The 14,778-nt window shown below is 44.5% G+C and overlaps 1 protein-coding gene across 1 annotated transcript; it reads left to right on the top strand.

The window, feature by feature from the left end:
• The first annotated feature begins 818 nt into the window (after window positions 1-818).
• MMP8 (matrix metallopeptidase 8) lies at window positions 819-11,681 on the top strand. The gene is made up of 10 exons (XM_029914850.1): window positions 819-1,026; window positions 2,791-3,035; window positions 3,595-3,743; window positions 3,831-3,956; window positions 6,571-6,732; window positions 7,968-8,085; window positions 8,737-8,870; window positions 9,438-9,591; window positions 10,515-10,618; window positions 10,788-11,681. Exons 1-10 carry the CDS (start codon window positions 931-933, stop codon window positions 10,895-10,897), a joined length of 1,398 nt encoding a protein of 465 aa, XP_029770710.1. The 5' UTR covers window positions 819-930; the 3' UTR covers window positions 10,898-11,681.
• Window positions 11,682-14,778: the final 3,097 nt, after the last annotated feature.

Raw genomic sequence — 14,778 nt, forward strand, 5'->3', positions numbered from 1 at the left:
GACCCAGTGCTCCTCGTGGGCCAGCTGGGCTCCCAGGTGTGGCTGCTGGAGTGCCTGCCCACTGAGGGGCTCCCAACACATCACTCGGATTGAGTCCTAGCCCACCCCCACTCAGCACATGACTCATGCAAGTCCTCTTCTCCAGATCTGGTCTCCTCTGCAAAATGCAGAAAATGACAGCATCCTAAGGCTGTGTGAGGATGGCCAGAGGTAACAGAGATACAGCATGTACGTGAGGGACATCATGAACACAGAATCCACTGGTTATTATTATCACCATCACTACTGCTTTCTTTGTCCTTCGCACAGCGAATCCAGCTTGTGGCCAGGGGAGTTTCTAGTATGCTGAAGCCCACACCCCATCTCTCAGAAGCTGCCCCAGGATCCACACAGACCCAGCTTGCTGACCACACTCCCAGGCACACTCTCCTCACATCCAGAGATCTCTGCCGGGCTCCTCGCCCCCAAGATAAGTACCATTAATCTCACAAAATACCTCTTGCATAAATTAACATCTTCCACACCTAGAAAGTGTAAACCTGCAGGTAATTGCTGTTCGTGAACTTCAGGACTAATCTTCCATTCCTTCCCCTACACCAGACAACTCGGCAAGAGTAAATCTCTGACTAAAACCCCAAGAGCAAAGAATAGCAAATTACACTCCCTTTTTTCTGTTGAAAGACACCCCCACCCCATTTTGGAGCCCTAAATCACATTAGAGCATTGCAAAAGTCTCCGAGTGTAATGTTGCTTCACATTCCTGGTGTGGCAATTGTTTAAGACACGGCTTTATAAGGGACCAGAAGAGAGCAGTGAGGGACACCTGACCTGCTGAACTGGAGGGTACCCAGGACAGGAGGGCCCTGCCCTGAGGGCACAGAGCAAGGCCGGGTGCCAGTGTTTTGGGGAAAGGCCACGTTCAGTCTGAAGATGCTTCCACTTCTGCTCTTGCTGTTCCTGCCGCTTTCCGGGGCCCTTCCGGTGCATTGGGAATCCCCGGAAGAGGAGCCCACGCAAGTTGTTCAGGTACGTCGACCATCTGGCTGGTAGGTGGTTGATGGGCTGCTTATTAAGAAATTGTGTAGGTTGTTTCTTCTTTTTTAGTTAAATCAGCCTGAACGGAATTGTGTGGCTGCTTTGAGCTTGAATATCTCGTTTTAGGCATTTGGAGGGTTCCAAGCGGGGCTCTTCGAACTCAGGGAAGATGTCGCTGTGGGGCTTCTTCCGGCTGGGAGCCCGTTGAGAAGGAACGGTTTTAATTACAAAACGAAATGAGTTTCTTTCTCGTGCACCTAAGATTCTCCCCTTCCTTTACATGCAACCCAGCTACTCTATGTCTGGTGCCGTCTGTATGGACTTGTCTTTGCAGCCAATAATCTCAGGCGGACCAGAGAGCATGAGGACAGGACATCAGAAGGAACTAGAAATCATTGCATAGTGCAATGAGACTTCCTCCTCCGGATTGTGAGGCGGTTTATAAACTGTCGAAGCAAAACCCACAGCTATTTGCATTGTTTCACGGTAGGAGAGGCAGGCCGCGTTCTGAAGAAACACCAGAACGCGGTCACAGATTTGTCACGCACAATTTTCTTAGCATTGCAGTTTTAGAAAAGCATTCTTTTTGCTTTTTCCTTTTTCCTTGAATATATTCTGTGCTGGGAATAGTAAGCCCCAGGCTAATAGCTAGAGCTCACGAGTGCCTACTCTGTACAAGACACCACACTAAGCGTTTCCCAACACTGTCTCCTGTCAACCTCACTGCAGCCCTGCGAGGGGAGGAGGATGTTATTTCCACTTCAGAGACTAAAGTGAATCTTAAATCAGTTCTCTGATGTGTCCAAAAACTCAGTTAATCTACGGCTGAGCTAACATTTGAACCCAAGCCTCTGAACTCCCAAGCCTGCGAGAGCACAGAAGTGCTCTGTCCTGTGTCACTAGCCAAGGTGCTCTAACTGCTGAGGGTCAGAGAAGGAAGCCTTAGAAACTGCTTCCCACCCTCAGAACCTTTACTTGCTCAGCAGTGCTGGCCGCTTCTGGAAATACTGTGGTGGATAAAAGGCTAAATAATGTCCGTGATCACGCCGTTGCCCCAAACCTACCTGGAGTTCTTGCAAAGCTGTTAGTTCTCCCCTGAGAAGCATCAGGAAGGTCTGGGACCTGAATTGTCATCTTGGCAATTTTCCCCCATCCGTGCACCTTCATTTCTTAGTGACAGTGACTAAAATTTCTCTAGCAGAGCAAAAAGATATATAAAAGAGAATCTGCATTGACGCAATTAATACCTCAAGAAATCAATAAATGCTAGGGTCACCTGGGTGGCGCAGTCGGTTAAGCGTCCGACTCCTGATTTCAGCTCAGGTCATGACCTCACAGTTCATTAGGTGGAGCCCCGCGTCCAAATCTGCGCTGTGTCAGCAGCATCTGCTTGGGGTTCTCTTTCCCACTCTCTCTCCCCCTCCCTCCTTCTGTCAAAATAAATAAACTTTAAAAAAATTAAAGAAATCAGTAAATGCTAGCACTACTTACACAGTCTCCTGACTGCATATGAGCATTTTGCATGAGGACTTGGACCTCATCCCCTATGAAATATCTATTTTTTATGTATAAACATTACCTGGGCTGCTGACTGGAGGGGCCATGCTCCCATTAGACTGCATTCTCTCAAAGCCAACCGACAAATCTGTTTGTTCCCACGATGACAAGTTTCTTAGACTTTTGAGACTTAGACTTAGGAAGGAAGACTGATGGAAGGGACACAGCGAGTCCCCTTACATGTCTGTCTTGGCCCAGACTTACCTGGAGAGGTTCTACCAGCTGCCACGGAGTGGATACAGGTCCGTCAGGAGGAACAGCACCAGCGTGATTGTTGAGAAGCTCAAAGAGATGCAGCGATTCTTCGGGTTGAACGAGACAGGGAAGCCGGATGAGGAGACCCTGGAGATGATGAGGAAGCCGCGCTGTGGGGTGCCCGACAACGGGGACTTTATGCTAACCCCAGGGAACCCCAAGTGGGAACGAACTAACCTGACCTACAGGTGAGATTCCGAGCTTCAGGATTCGTTAAGGGTGTTCGTGAACATGTCGTGTGCCAGGTGCTGTTCTAGGATGCAGGACACGCGGGACATTGGGGAGACTAGAGTCTGGTGAGCAAGGCTGGGAGGGAAAGATCAGAGACCCCCCCAGGCTGTCCTCACCCCAAAGCCTGATGTTTTTGTGCTCCTTCCGCAGTCTAAGGGACGACAGCAACGTCAGGCTGTCCCTCTAAGAACCCCACTCAGACCCCGACAAGGGTTTACTCATTACCCTCCATGCATCCCGATGAGAACGATCTCTGTGGAATACCACTATGTGCCGAGTACTGAGCGGAAGGCTCTGTGTGTATTTAGACCCACAACAGCCCTAGGAGAGGGAGCTCAGTTAGGATTCTCCTCTTAAGAATAAAGAAACTGAGTTTAGAGATACAGGGGGACTTGTCTGCAGCCCTGAACCCTGCATTCCCTCCTTAGACCCTGTCCATGGCAGCGTATCACATAGAGCACTCACCCCCAGGGGGATGAGCTCAGTCTGGTGACACACCATGTTCTCACTTCGAAGGATCACGAGGTACACCACGCAGCTGACACAGGCTGAGGTGGAAACTGCCATTAAGAAAGCCTTTCAAGTCTGGATGAATGCATCACCCCTGACCTTCACCAAGATCTCCGAGGGAGAACCAGACATCAATATTGCTTTTTTCCAAGGAGGTATGTCCTCTGTCCTCCAGCTCAGTCTTACTTTCCAGGGCTAACCTGAGAGTCAGCAAGGACCTGATACAGGCTGTTTTATTTCAGATCATGGTGACAATTCTCCATTTGATGGACCTGATGGAATCCTTGCTCATGCCTTTCAGCCAGGCCAAGCCATTGGGGGAGATGTTCACTTCGATGCAGATGAAACATGGACCACAAATTCCAACAGTAAGTTAACCAAAGTCATGTCAATATGCAGCTTCTGAATAAACTTTGTCACATTAGCAGTGCCACCTGCATACATACACACACATCTGAGCTGTTATAACATTTCAAACCCACACAAACGGACCATTTAACAATTTTCCTTCCTCATAATATTAAGTCAATTTAGGTTTTTAAAAAAGCCCTAAGGCTAATTACTGATCTTGTTTCCTAGTATAGAAATCAAAAGGGTATAGACAATGGGTAAATCTTGCCTGATCCTGTTTGTATAAATAAAGTTTTATTGAAATGGCTCCCCCCACCACCTTGTTTCTGTATCATCTATGGCTGTTTTCATAGTACAACAGCAGAGTTGAGTACTTCCTACAGAAACCATATAGTTCAGAAAGTCTACAATATTTACTATCTGAACCTTTACAGAAAAGGTTTGCTGATGATTGCTTTAGGGTGTATCTTTCTTTTAATATTCTGAAATGTAATGATGTTTGGAAAAGATCTTTATTTTTGGAAATCCAGAAATAATTGGGTTCATTTTGAAAACTATCCCACTTAGCAAAGAGCCGCCATCTTTCTCGATGAGTCATTTTATCTTGGTGGAGCTCTTTTTCAGTGGTGTGTCCCTGTGTGGCATACCACCCCTTTCAGGAGAAGACTCATAAGAAGAAGGGTCAGACCACCTGAAGGGAAGGGTTGAGAATAAGCTCAGGTATATTCAGATCGTGTGGCACTTCACAAGGCCACAGGTAACAGTACGCCACAGAACACTTTCTAGAAAATAGGAAAGGAACCTTTTATCCTTGCTTTGGACTTGTTCCTCCCACCATTTTCTCAACATACATGTGAATGTTTATTCTACCCAAGTCCCTGTGCTAGGAGCTGTGTGTACCCTAAGACAGATAACAGTCTCCACTACTTAGGATTCCTATTGCCTTCCCCACTGGTCCATATGCTCATTACCTCTTACCTGAACTAAATGATACAAATTCTCACATGGACAATTTACCTTGCCTCTGCTCCCTCTAATTCTTCCACGACAGCAAAATTTATGTTTGGATTACAAAATTTATATTTGAAATACATTACTCTCCTGCTTAAACTTAAAGTGTTTACATTTTCTAGGCCAAATTATATCCAAATATCTTTCCTTGGCACTGAAGACTCTTGGTAGTTTTGCAACCTCATCTTTCATGGCTGTCCTCCTGTTTCACCTACCACAGCCACATTGTGCATTCGCTGTTCCCACATCACACCACATGCTTCCCAACCTCCCTACATTTGCTCACATTGCACTTCAAGGCCCCCTTTCAAAATCTCTTTCTATACCACGTCACGTGCCACCCAGTCTTGTCTTACAGCTGGAAACAAGGACTTTCTCCTCAGAATCCCAACAGTCTTTGTGTCTCCTTCTCTAACTGCTCTCCTCATTGTTTGGTGTCATCCAAATTGTTGGCATTCATCTTTCCTTTTAGTCTGTGCATCATGACAGATCCCTCAGATTTGTTTGGCACTCAAGTCTCAGCTCTCAGAGACATTTTTCGAGATGCATTCATGAATACAAAAATACAAGGATGTGATGGTCAAAACAAAAATGCCTTGGAGCATGGGTATAATTGCACTAGGCTAATTATCAACAGGAAGTTGAACATTGTAGTCAGAGCATGGGTCTTGGATTTGACCCCAGCCCTATCACTTATTATTGCAAGACCCATAAGGAGATACTTGAAATCTGTGGGATTCAGTTCCTTTACTGTAAAAATATTTCTAACAAATACTTTATATAAATATTGCAAGGACTAAATAGTAGTATACTTCCTAGCATATGGAAAGTACTCTACAACCAAAATTAGGATTTTTAAGAAACAGGCATGTAACAAAATGGTCAGCGTATTTGCGAGGTGGCCAGAGTGAAGGATTCACATCATGAGTCAAGTCCTCACATGTCTGCTGGGCGAGTGAGGAGGTCTTAGACTTGGCCAAGGAGCTTGGATGTTATTTGCCAAGAGTGTGAGCCTTGGAAGTTTGGGTTCCCAGCTGGTAAAAGCACTGTGCTCCTAGAAGTTAGAGATGGGGGAGGAGCAAGGTTTGTCTCTTTCTGGTGGAGAATCCTTGAAGCTGCTTGGAGAATTGAGAATCAGGGAAGAGCTGGTGCCCAGTGCCTGTGATGGGTGATGAGGGAGGCGAAGTAGGTTCACCTGCATCTGAGGCAACTCGCTGCCCAGCCGGCATCTTTTCTAACTACCTGTTCACTGAGACTCTACTGAAGACTGAGGGTCTGGGAGGCTGGAGAGGCCTGCTGAGTGTCAGGAGAATGTGGTGGCCCGGCTGCCATGTCTCTCAGCCTCAGGTCCACACTCGTGGAATACCAGGATCAGAATGAAGGCAGCTTTTCTTAGTTCTAAGACTTGATGAGACGCCCACTTAATCTGAACCTCTCACTCCTACCTTGGTTGATTCCAATCTCCATTTCTTCAGGAGCCTGCAGGGAAAATGCAAAAGATAGGCATGGGAAAAGCTGTTTCTCCAAGCACTTTTGGCTTGGAAGCTGCGTTTCTTGAGATCATTTTTCTCCACCCTTGGATCCACTTGGAGCCATTCCCCACATGTGCTTGCATTGCAGATTATAATTTGTTTCTCGTTGCTGCCCACGAATTTGGCCATTCCTTGGGGCTATCTCACTCCACTGATCCGGGTGCCTTGATGTATCCCAACTATGCTTTCCGCGATCCCAGCACCTACACCCTCCCTCAAGATGACATCAATGGCATTCAGGCCATCTATGGTAAGGTCATCAGAAGAACACTGCCATACATGGTGAGGCGTGGGCACATCAAAGATGTTCTTCCCGGTCTTGTCTATGGTGGTGGAAGTTGGAGGGCTCCTGGAAGTCTGTCTGGAAGAAGGTACCTGTCAAATTCGGTGGATGCATGCCATAGAGTAATGCTAGGCAGGGACACCACTGAATTAGATGTGCATGTGGCAATAACAGAGATGGGTCCTTACAACATTGTGCTTCATGGAAAAGAAACAGAATGATGCATATTACACAGTGTTTAAATTACACAGTGTACGATTCTACATATATTAAAGTGCATATAGGCCAAGAAGGCTTTTAAGAAACATGCCAGCAAGCAGATATGTCCCGCACCTAATAAAAGTGTTGTCATTGGAGAACAGAGCAGGAATCGCAGTAGAGAGGCAGAGAAAGAAACCTCTTTCAAGGGCGTTGCTGATGCTCCTCAGGGTAGGACTTAGACAAGTCCAGACCTTGTATATCTCCTCCCTCTGCCCTCCTGGCTGTAAGAACAAGAAACCTGTGAGAAGGTTGGAGGGTCTGTAAACCAGTGAGGAATGGAGTTGGGGACGGCATCACAGAACCAGGCACACCAGGGACCACAGCTCGGAAACCTTCTCATTATGATAGAATTTTCCAGAATAACGAGACCTGCTCTAACCTCCCCAACTCCTTTCCCCGGAAAACACCTCCTTCCTTTTCCCATCAGTGTTTTAAATTTTCTTAACTACTAGGATAGCCCTTCATTCTACAATGAGGAAACACATGAAAACACAAATACCTATAGGGAAAAATATTGCTAAGATATTGACTTAAGTTTATGCTACAGGCTCAAGAACCAATACCAGTTCCTTTCCTGAAGATGGATTTGGCAGGGAAGCAAGAAATGGATACTGAGTGACCAAAATGAAGAAAGAACCAAGGAGGGGGAGAAGGATGAGATTCAGATTTTAAAGTAGAGGGCAGGGAGGGGGAGACCTAGAATTCAAATTGTTTTACTTCACATATTGACCAGGACCTCTCTCTCTGAAAATAACCATGGTTGTTTAAAATAGTGAGAATAAGTTTAAGAGGGCCAGATGTACATTTCCTTCAGTGTCTTATGAGATAGTCTGATAGGGTTCTCTTCATGCAGAAAGCCTTCCCCTTCTGAGAAGGGTCAGCGGTACTCCAAGAGTCACACTGGACTTGGGCTTAAAAAAACCTTCTTTTTTTTTTTTAAGGACCTTCAAGCAACCCTGTCCAACCAACGGGACCAAGCACACCCACAGCCTGTGACCCCAGACTGTCATTTGATGCCATTGCCACCCTTCGTGGAGAGATCTTATTCTTTAAAGACAAGTATGTGATTACTTCTTCCTTTGACTTCATTGACTGGCATAACTTAGAACTGGATTCTCGCTGAGTCCCACATTACACATCACTCAGCTTTTTCTTTGAATTCGGTGCATGTGTACCTCACTGGAAGCGACCGTGTTTTCTGGGTAACTCAAAACATCCAGGAAAATTAAAAAAACAAACCCTCAAACATGCATAAACATTCAGGTATTGGTGATAGTGTCACAGACACGGGCTCCACACGAGTTCACTGGACACAACACCTCACCCAGTCCCCTCCACCCTAATTCAGTCCAGTAAATGGGAACTATCCCTTCATAAGCTGGAGGGCAAATTGAATTTTTCAATTTCCCATTGGCTGCTTCGTGATTGTGTCACCACAGGCTGAGCATACTTGTATCACTTTTGCTGGAATACTCTGGACATTGTCATTTTGTAGGGACAACAATGAGACTAATACAGTGAGACTTGTCAGGGGACAGGGAAAACATAATCAGATAAAGTCATGCCCGTGACCTCTCCTAAACACTGGAGCACCTGCCACATGTATGACATCCCAGTAAAGCCCAGGCCACGAGGTGGTCACTGTGCTGGGGACTGTCCCGCCCGCTCCGGGACCTGCCTGCTCAGGCCCTGTGCCCTGTGCTCCGCCAGGTACTTCTGGAGAAGACACCCCCAGTTGCCAGAAGTGGATCTCAACTTCATCTCTCTGTTCTGGCCGGCCCTGCCGAATGGCATCCAGGCCGCATACGAGGACCCAGACAAGGACCTAGTTTTCCTATTCAAAGGTAACCACCTCAGTTTCATCTTATTTAGGTCTTCCCCGTGGGGAGGGGAAGGCTCCTCTGTGGCCCCTTCCAGGCCCAGAGGAGCTGAGTTGATGATGGCAGGTACACTGGTCTCACTTGTGCCAGGAGACTTGGGTTGGATCTGGTTCCTGATGCCAACTGCTGCATGCACTGGAGCAGCTGCTCCCTCCTCAGGCCTCAGTTTCCCCATCTACGAACTGAGGAAACCTTACAAGGCCCCCTGGAGTGTTCTCCCAGCCTCATCCCTGGTATAACTTTCTCAGAGTCCCCAAGGCTGTCATATAGTCTCTGCATAGACATGTTGGACGTAGGAAAGACCCAGCTGTGATGGCCTGAACGTCAGACCTAGACGCTGGAGCCTTTGTAGGTGCTGGGGAACCACGAAGGCTGTTACAGCCCAGTGAACTTAACTTGACCACCTTTGTCTGTTAAAGGCTATTGTTCCATTGCCGTTTCTATGATGATTTTACAGGAAGACTAAGATGTGGTTTCAATTTTATAGGAATGGAAGAACCCCATCTAACCTATAACCTGAATCATTGGCAGGCAGCCAGTACTGGGCTCTGAGTGGCTATGACATTGAGCCCGGGTATCCCAAGGACATCTCAGACTACGGCTTCCCAAGCAGCGTCCGTGCAATCGATGCAGCTGTTTACTACAGGGGAGAAACCTACTTCTTCGTAAACAACCAATTCTGGAGGTGAGGTAAACAATGTTTTCAGTTAGGGATTGAAATCTGTATTTACCTTGTCTACAGCCACTAACAACCCACTAGGTGATCTTTCATCGGCATTGTTTTCTACAAAAGATCAAGGTTGCTGTGGCTTTTGAAAATGTCATTTTTATAAATCAAAAAGGCTTCACAATGGTATTGAGGATTCTATGTCAGGAAACAGAGGAAACCTTAATACGGATCCAGGATGAAATACAAAGAAAGAAGCTAATTCTCAGTTATGAGTTAAATTCTAAAACACTCAGGAAAATGCTATTGGGATGGCCTGAAAAATGTGCCCACACTGACTTTTACCTCACTACTGGGGGGAGGTAGAAGGGGGAAGAAGTGGAGGGAAGGGAGGAAGGCTGGTCATGCACCAAATAAGTGCATTTCTTACATCTGTAGGAAATAGAAGCTCTTCTTTTCAAAAATAAAATTGTGTGAAGGGGTGCCTGGGTGGCTCAGTTGGTGAAGTGTCCAACTTGAGCTCAAGTCAGGATCTCATCGTTTGTGAGTTCGAACGCTGTGTTGGGCTCTGTACTGACAGCTCCGAGCCTGAAGCCTGCTTCAGATTTTGTGTATCCTTATCTCTCTGCCCCTCACCCACTCACACTCTGTCTCTCTTTCTCTCTCTCTCTTACTCTCTCGAAAATAAACAAACATTGAAAGCAACATTGTGCTAGCAATCAAAAGCCTGTTTTAGCATTCATGCAACCGACATATTTTATGAACAGTAATGTGTCCTTAGGTAGAAAAGTTAACCATTCTTAGGCCCAGGAAATAAGACATAACATAGACTGAATGAAAAAATTTATGTGAAGGCACTTTGTAAAGTATCTGCACTTTAAAGAAAACTGTTATCATTATATGCTATATTGATTTTAAAACATGGTACTTTTTTTCATCAGATATGATAACAAAAGACAGTCCATGCAAACGGGTTATCCCAAAAACATAGCAAGCATCTTTCCAGGAATAGAAAGTAGAGTTGATGCAGTTTTCCAGCAGAATCGTAAGTAGAAAAAAACCCTCATAACAAATTTGTTTAAAATTGTAAAATGGCACATTTACATTTCAGTGTTCTATTGGAACAGGAATGGGGTCTTTTGAATTAAAAACATCTGAGATCTTCTAAAAGCTAATTCAACACTTGATCTTTTTTTTTTTTTTTTTTGGCACAGACTTCTTCCTTTTCTTCAGTGGACCAAGATACTATGCATTTGATCTTAGTGCTCACAGGATTACTAGGATTGAAAGAAGTAATAAATGGCTTAACTGCAGATACAGCTAAAGCAAAGTCACACGTGTCTTCATCTGTTTCCTGCAAATGAAAGGAAAGTCTTGTTTCCATTTTACGTTGTCCTATTTATACTTTTCTCAACATGAAGTAATGTCTGCTATCACTGTCCTCACTGGGCCTGGCTTCCGTGTAGTCTCCTGTCTACAGGGCTGAGTTAGTTCTAATGTTTTCCATCTCAAGAGAGGAGATGAAGCCTTCTCTGTCACCTCAATATTCACTATTTTGACACTTATCGGACTTCTAAAATGCTTGTATATACTTAAGTCTTCTTAAACGTGGCTTAAGGGTATCAGCTACATACAATTTAGCACTGGGTTTTGGTGAGACACAGAGATCATGATCAATGTAAACAGACCATCTTGCTTTTACTGAAAACGTGGTGCTGTTTTCCAGTCTTGGAAAAAAATCTTATTGACCCATGTGGTGGGTTGAATTGTGTCCCTCCAAGAAAGAGATGTTGAAGGCTAGTCCTAGGTGCCTATGAACGTACCCTGTTTGAAATTAGTTAAAATGAAGTTACACTGGAGCAGGGAGGGCCTTGGAAGGAGAGGGGCCACACAGGTGCTTAGCGGGAAGGTCATGTGAAGGTAAAGGCACAGATTGGGATGATGCATCTACATGCCGACACCAGCCGGCCACCACCAGAAGCCAGCAAGAGACAAGGAGGGATCTTGCCCAGAGCCTGCAGAGAGAAGAATTTCATCTCCCAACACCTTGATTTTAGAGTTGTAGCTTCCAGAACTGTGATAGAATAAACTGCGTTTTTTTTAAGCAACCAAGTTTGTGACGCTTCCTTATGGCAGCCCTAGTCCATCCACCAGCCAGGACAGAACATCTGCTCTTGAGAAAATGAGTCAACACAAAATGACAAAGTTGATTATCATCCCCTTCCCCCGAAAGAAGCAAAAAGGGCGGGTACCACTTCCTCTTCTGCCTCCTCCCTGCTTTGTCCTTTTAGAGTCCAAGTGCAAGGGCTAGTAGTTGGATCTGCTGCTCCTTCTTTTTTTCCAGGGTGCTCAGGAAAACACACACCTCCAACAAGTAGGATTGATTTACTGCACAAACACAACAGTGCTGGGCAAAAAATTCAGTGAATCTCATTCAATTAAACTGAGTTTAGATGCATACATATATTTGATAATGGTTCTTTCGCATCAAGAACTTTAGGACTTCAGGGACCATACTGACTAACGGGACATCAAGATCATGATAACGTCATATAGGCAGTTAGAACATAATGCAGCTTATTATATATCAAATAAGTGGATTATAAAATATATTTATTACTAGCACATCCTACTTTTTTTTCTGTTAGGTTTTAAATCGCACAAATAATTAGTACAATTTGGTATCTTATTCTGGTTCAAAAATTATTAAATGAGTTTAAAACAAATACTTACGTTAAATGACTGACTTGTGATCTATAATTCAAGATGCTACCACATAGTTCATATGATATAAAAAGGAATAGCAGATTTCAGTATACCTGCAGCCATTTATTTTCTTACCACAATTATAACATTGACATTAATCTTTTAGATACTGTTTCCATTTATAAAATAATTTGTAAAGATCCAATTTCCTTTACAAATTCCCTCAAATATGTCAGCACATTTTTCTCAACTTATTTTATGAGATGAGAAAACAAACTAGGATATACTATCATTCTACTCGTTCATTCGTTCAGCAATAAGTAACCACGCTACTGTGTTAGGGAAAGTGAAAGAGACAAGTAATTCATTGTATCAGTGTAACAAGTGCAAAAGAATATTTAAGAACAGAGTATTTCATTTTTTTAAACTTTTTAAAAAATTTATTTATTAGAGAGTGAGAGCTGGGGAGGGAGAGATCCCAAGCAGACTCTGTGCTGTCAATGCAGAGCCTGACGCAGGGCTCGAACTCATGAACCATGAGATCATGACCTGAGCCAGAACCAAGAGTTGGATGGACACTTATATGACTGAGCCACCCAGAACAGAGTATTTCATTTTTAACATTAGAGTCAACTTGTCTGTTTTTTCAGGCATGGAGAATGGAGCTTGCTCTCAGAGCACCTGCTGCTTGTGCTAACTAGCTATGAGGGGTTCTGGGCCCAGACCCCACTATACATTTTTGTATATGAGAACAGCGTTCATATTATTTCTTTAACTGTATTTCAGAGTCCTAGGGAGTGAACAGCAATATGAAGTGAAACAAAGAATTCAAAAATTACTCCTCTTTTTAAAGTTCTTTTCTGGGTGTTACACTGAAGTTATTCTAAGAGCTCTACAAATCTGAGCTTAGAACTTAATGAGATTATTTTTTAGCTCAGGTTAAATTTCTTTGAAATAAAAACCTAAGTCCAGATCTTGGTGCAGTTATTTCCCTGGGGATATGGTCCTAGGAAGCCAGAGTAGGGAAGCAGGCAGGGTGAGATGGAGGGAAAAGTACAAGTTCGTGTTATCCAGGTTCCTACCAGGGGCGATCCGGACTTGATTCCAGCTGGACCCTGAGAAGTCAAACCCACCCCTTTCAACTGTTCACATCTTGAAGGGTTGGGAGGTTGGGAATTCCTCCTTCACCTCCACCCACACAGATGACTCTAGGATGTCACGTGCCCTGGGAAGACAGCAGAAAGCGTGTTGGAGGCATCTCCTACATCTTTGCTGATGGGAGCTTAAAACAATGGGAAATTGCAGAAGTCTCCTCTGGAGGGATGTATCAGCCCAAAAAGGAAGCTTTATAGACTCTGACACTGTAGAAATATCAAGGTGGCAGAGGATCCTAAGAGCCTACGTGACCTTTCTCCCCCTACTAATACCCACTGTCATTGGAGGCAGCGCCACATCCAGCTAAAAGACTACGTGCTGTGATCGTGTAGCCAGATGTGGCCCTTATTTCATTTCTTGCCAAAACGCATAAGGAGATTGTTGTGTGGGCTTCTGGAAAGAGACGGGGACCTTCCTCTCTCTGCTGTCCTCCTTCCTGCTCCCTGTAATGCAGAATCAATGGTCGGAGCCTGCGCAGCTGCCTGGACCAATGAGCGCTGCACAGAGAGACGTGCACCGACCTCGGGGCCCGACGTGTAAGACCAGCCATGGGCCTCCCAACCCGGGCTTCCATTATGTGAGGAAGAAATAATCTTTATTTTGTGAATCATCTGGTATTTTGAGTTCTCTCTTATATTCAACCAAATCTCATCCCAACTAATGCATAATGTGAAACGTGTGGAGCACACCCCACCTCCCAGCAGTGAGAGTCATCAGTTCGCCAGCCCTGGCCACGCCCACAAAGCCTCCAGGCCCCTCTCTGCTCTCTCGTTCTTAAATAGATCCTACAGCCCAAAGCCTCCAAGCATGGGAGAATGTTTCCCCATGTTAAAAACTGACACCCAGAAAGAAACTTTGAAAAAATAGAGACAATTCTGGGAGCAAAAGATGTCAAAATAAACTGAAAAATACTATACATTGTCAAAAGATAAAGCACATTTTACAGCCAAAAAACACTAAAAACTGTGCGAAAATGAATGAGTAAAATATTCAGAGAACTAGAAAGAACTCTTGGAAACTAAAAATACAGCTGAAATAAGAAACACAATTGGTATGCTGGGAAATAATGTTGACAGAAAATGGCAAGAGATTTATTAGGAGCAAAGAGATTCAATCCAAGAGGTTCGATAGATATGGATTCCAGAACAAGGAAGGGAAAGTCAGAATTATCAAAGAATGTAGGAAAGTCCTTTGAAGTTTTCATAATGAAAAGACTGCTTACTGCCCAGCAATGTTGATGCAAGAAAGAAAGAAGAAAACCACATCAAAAGATACCATTATGAAATTCCAGAATATCTGCATAAAGAATTTTCAACATTTTTCAGAAGTGAAAATATCAAGAAT

This window comes from Suricata suricatta, chromosome 11, assembly GCF_006229205.1.
Source record: "Suricata suricatta isolate VVHF042 chromosome 11, meerkat_22Aug2017_6uvM2_HiC, whole genome shotgun sequence".
Taxonomy (NCBI): Eukaryota; Metazoa; Chordata; class Mammalia; order Carnivora; family Herpestidae; genus Suricata; species Suricata suricatta.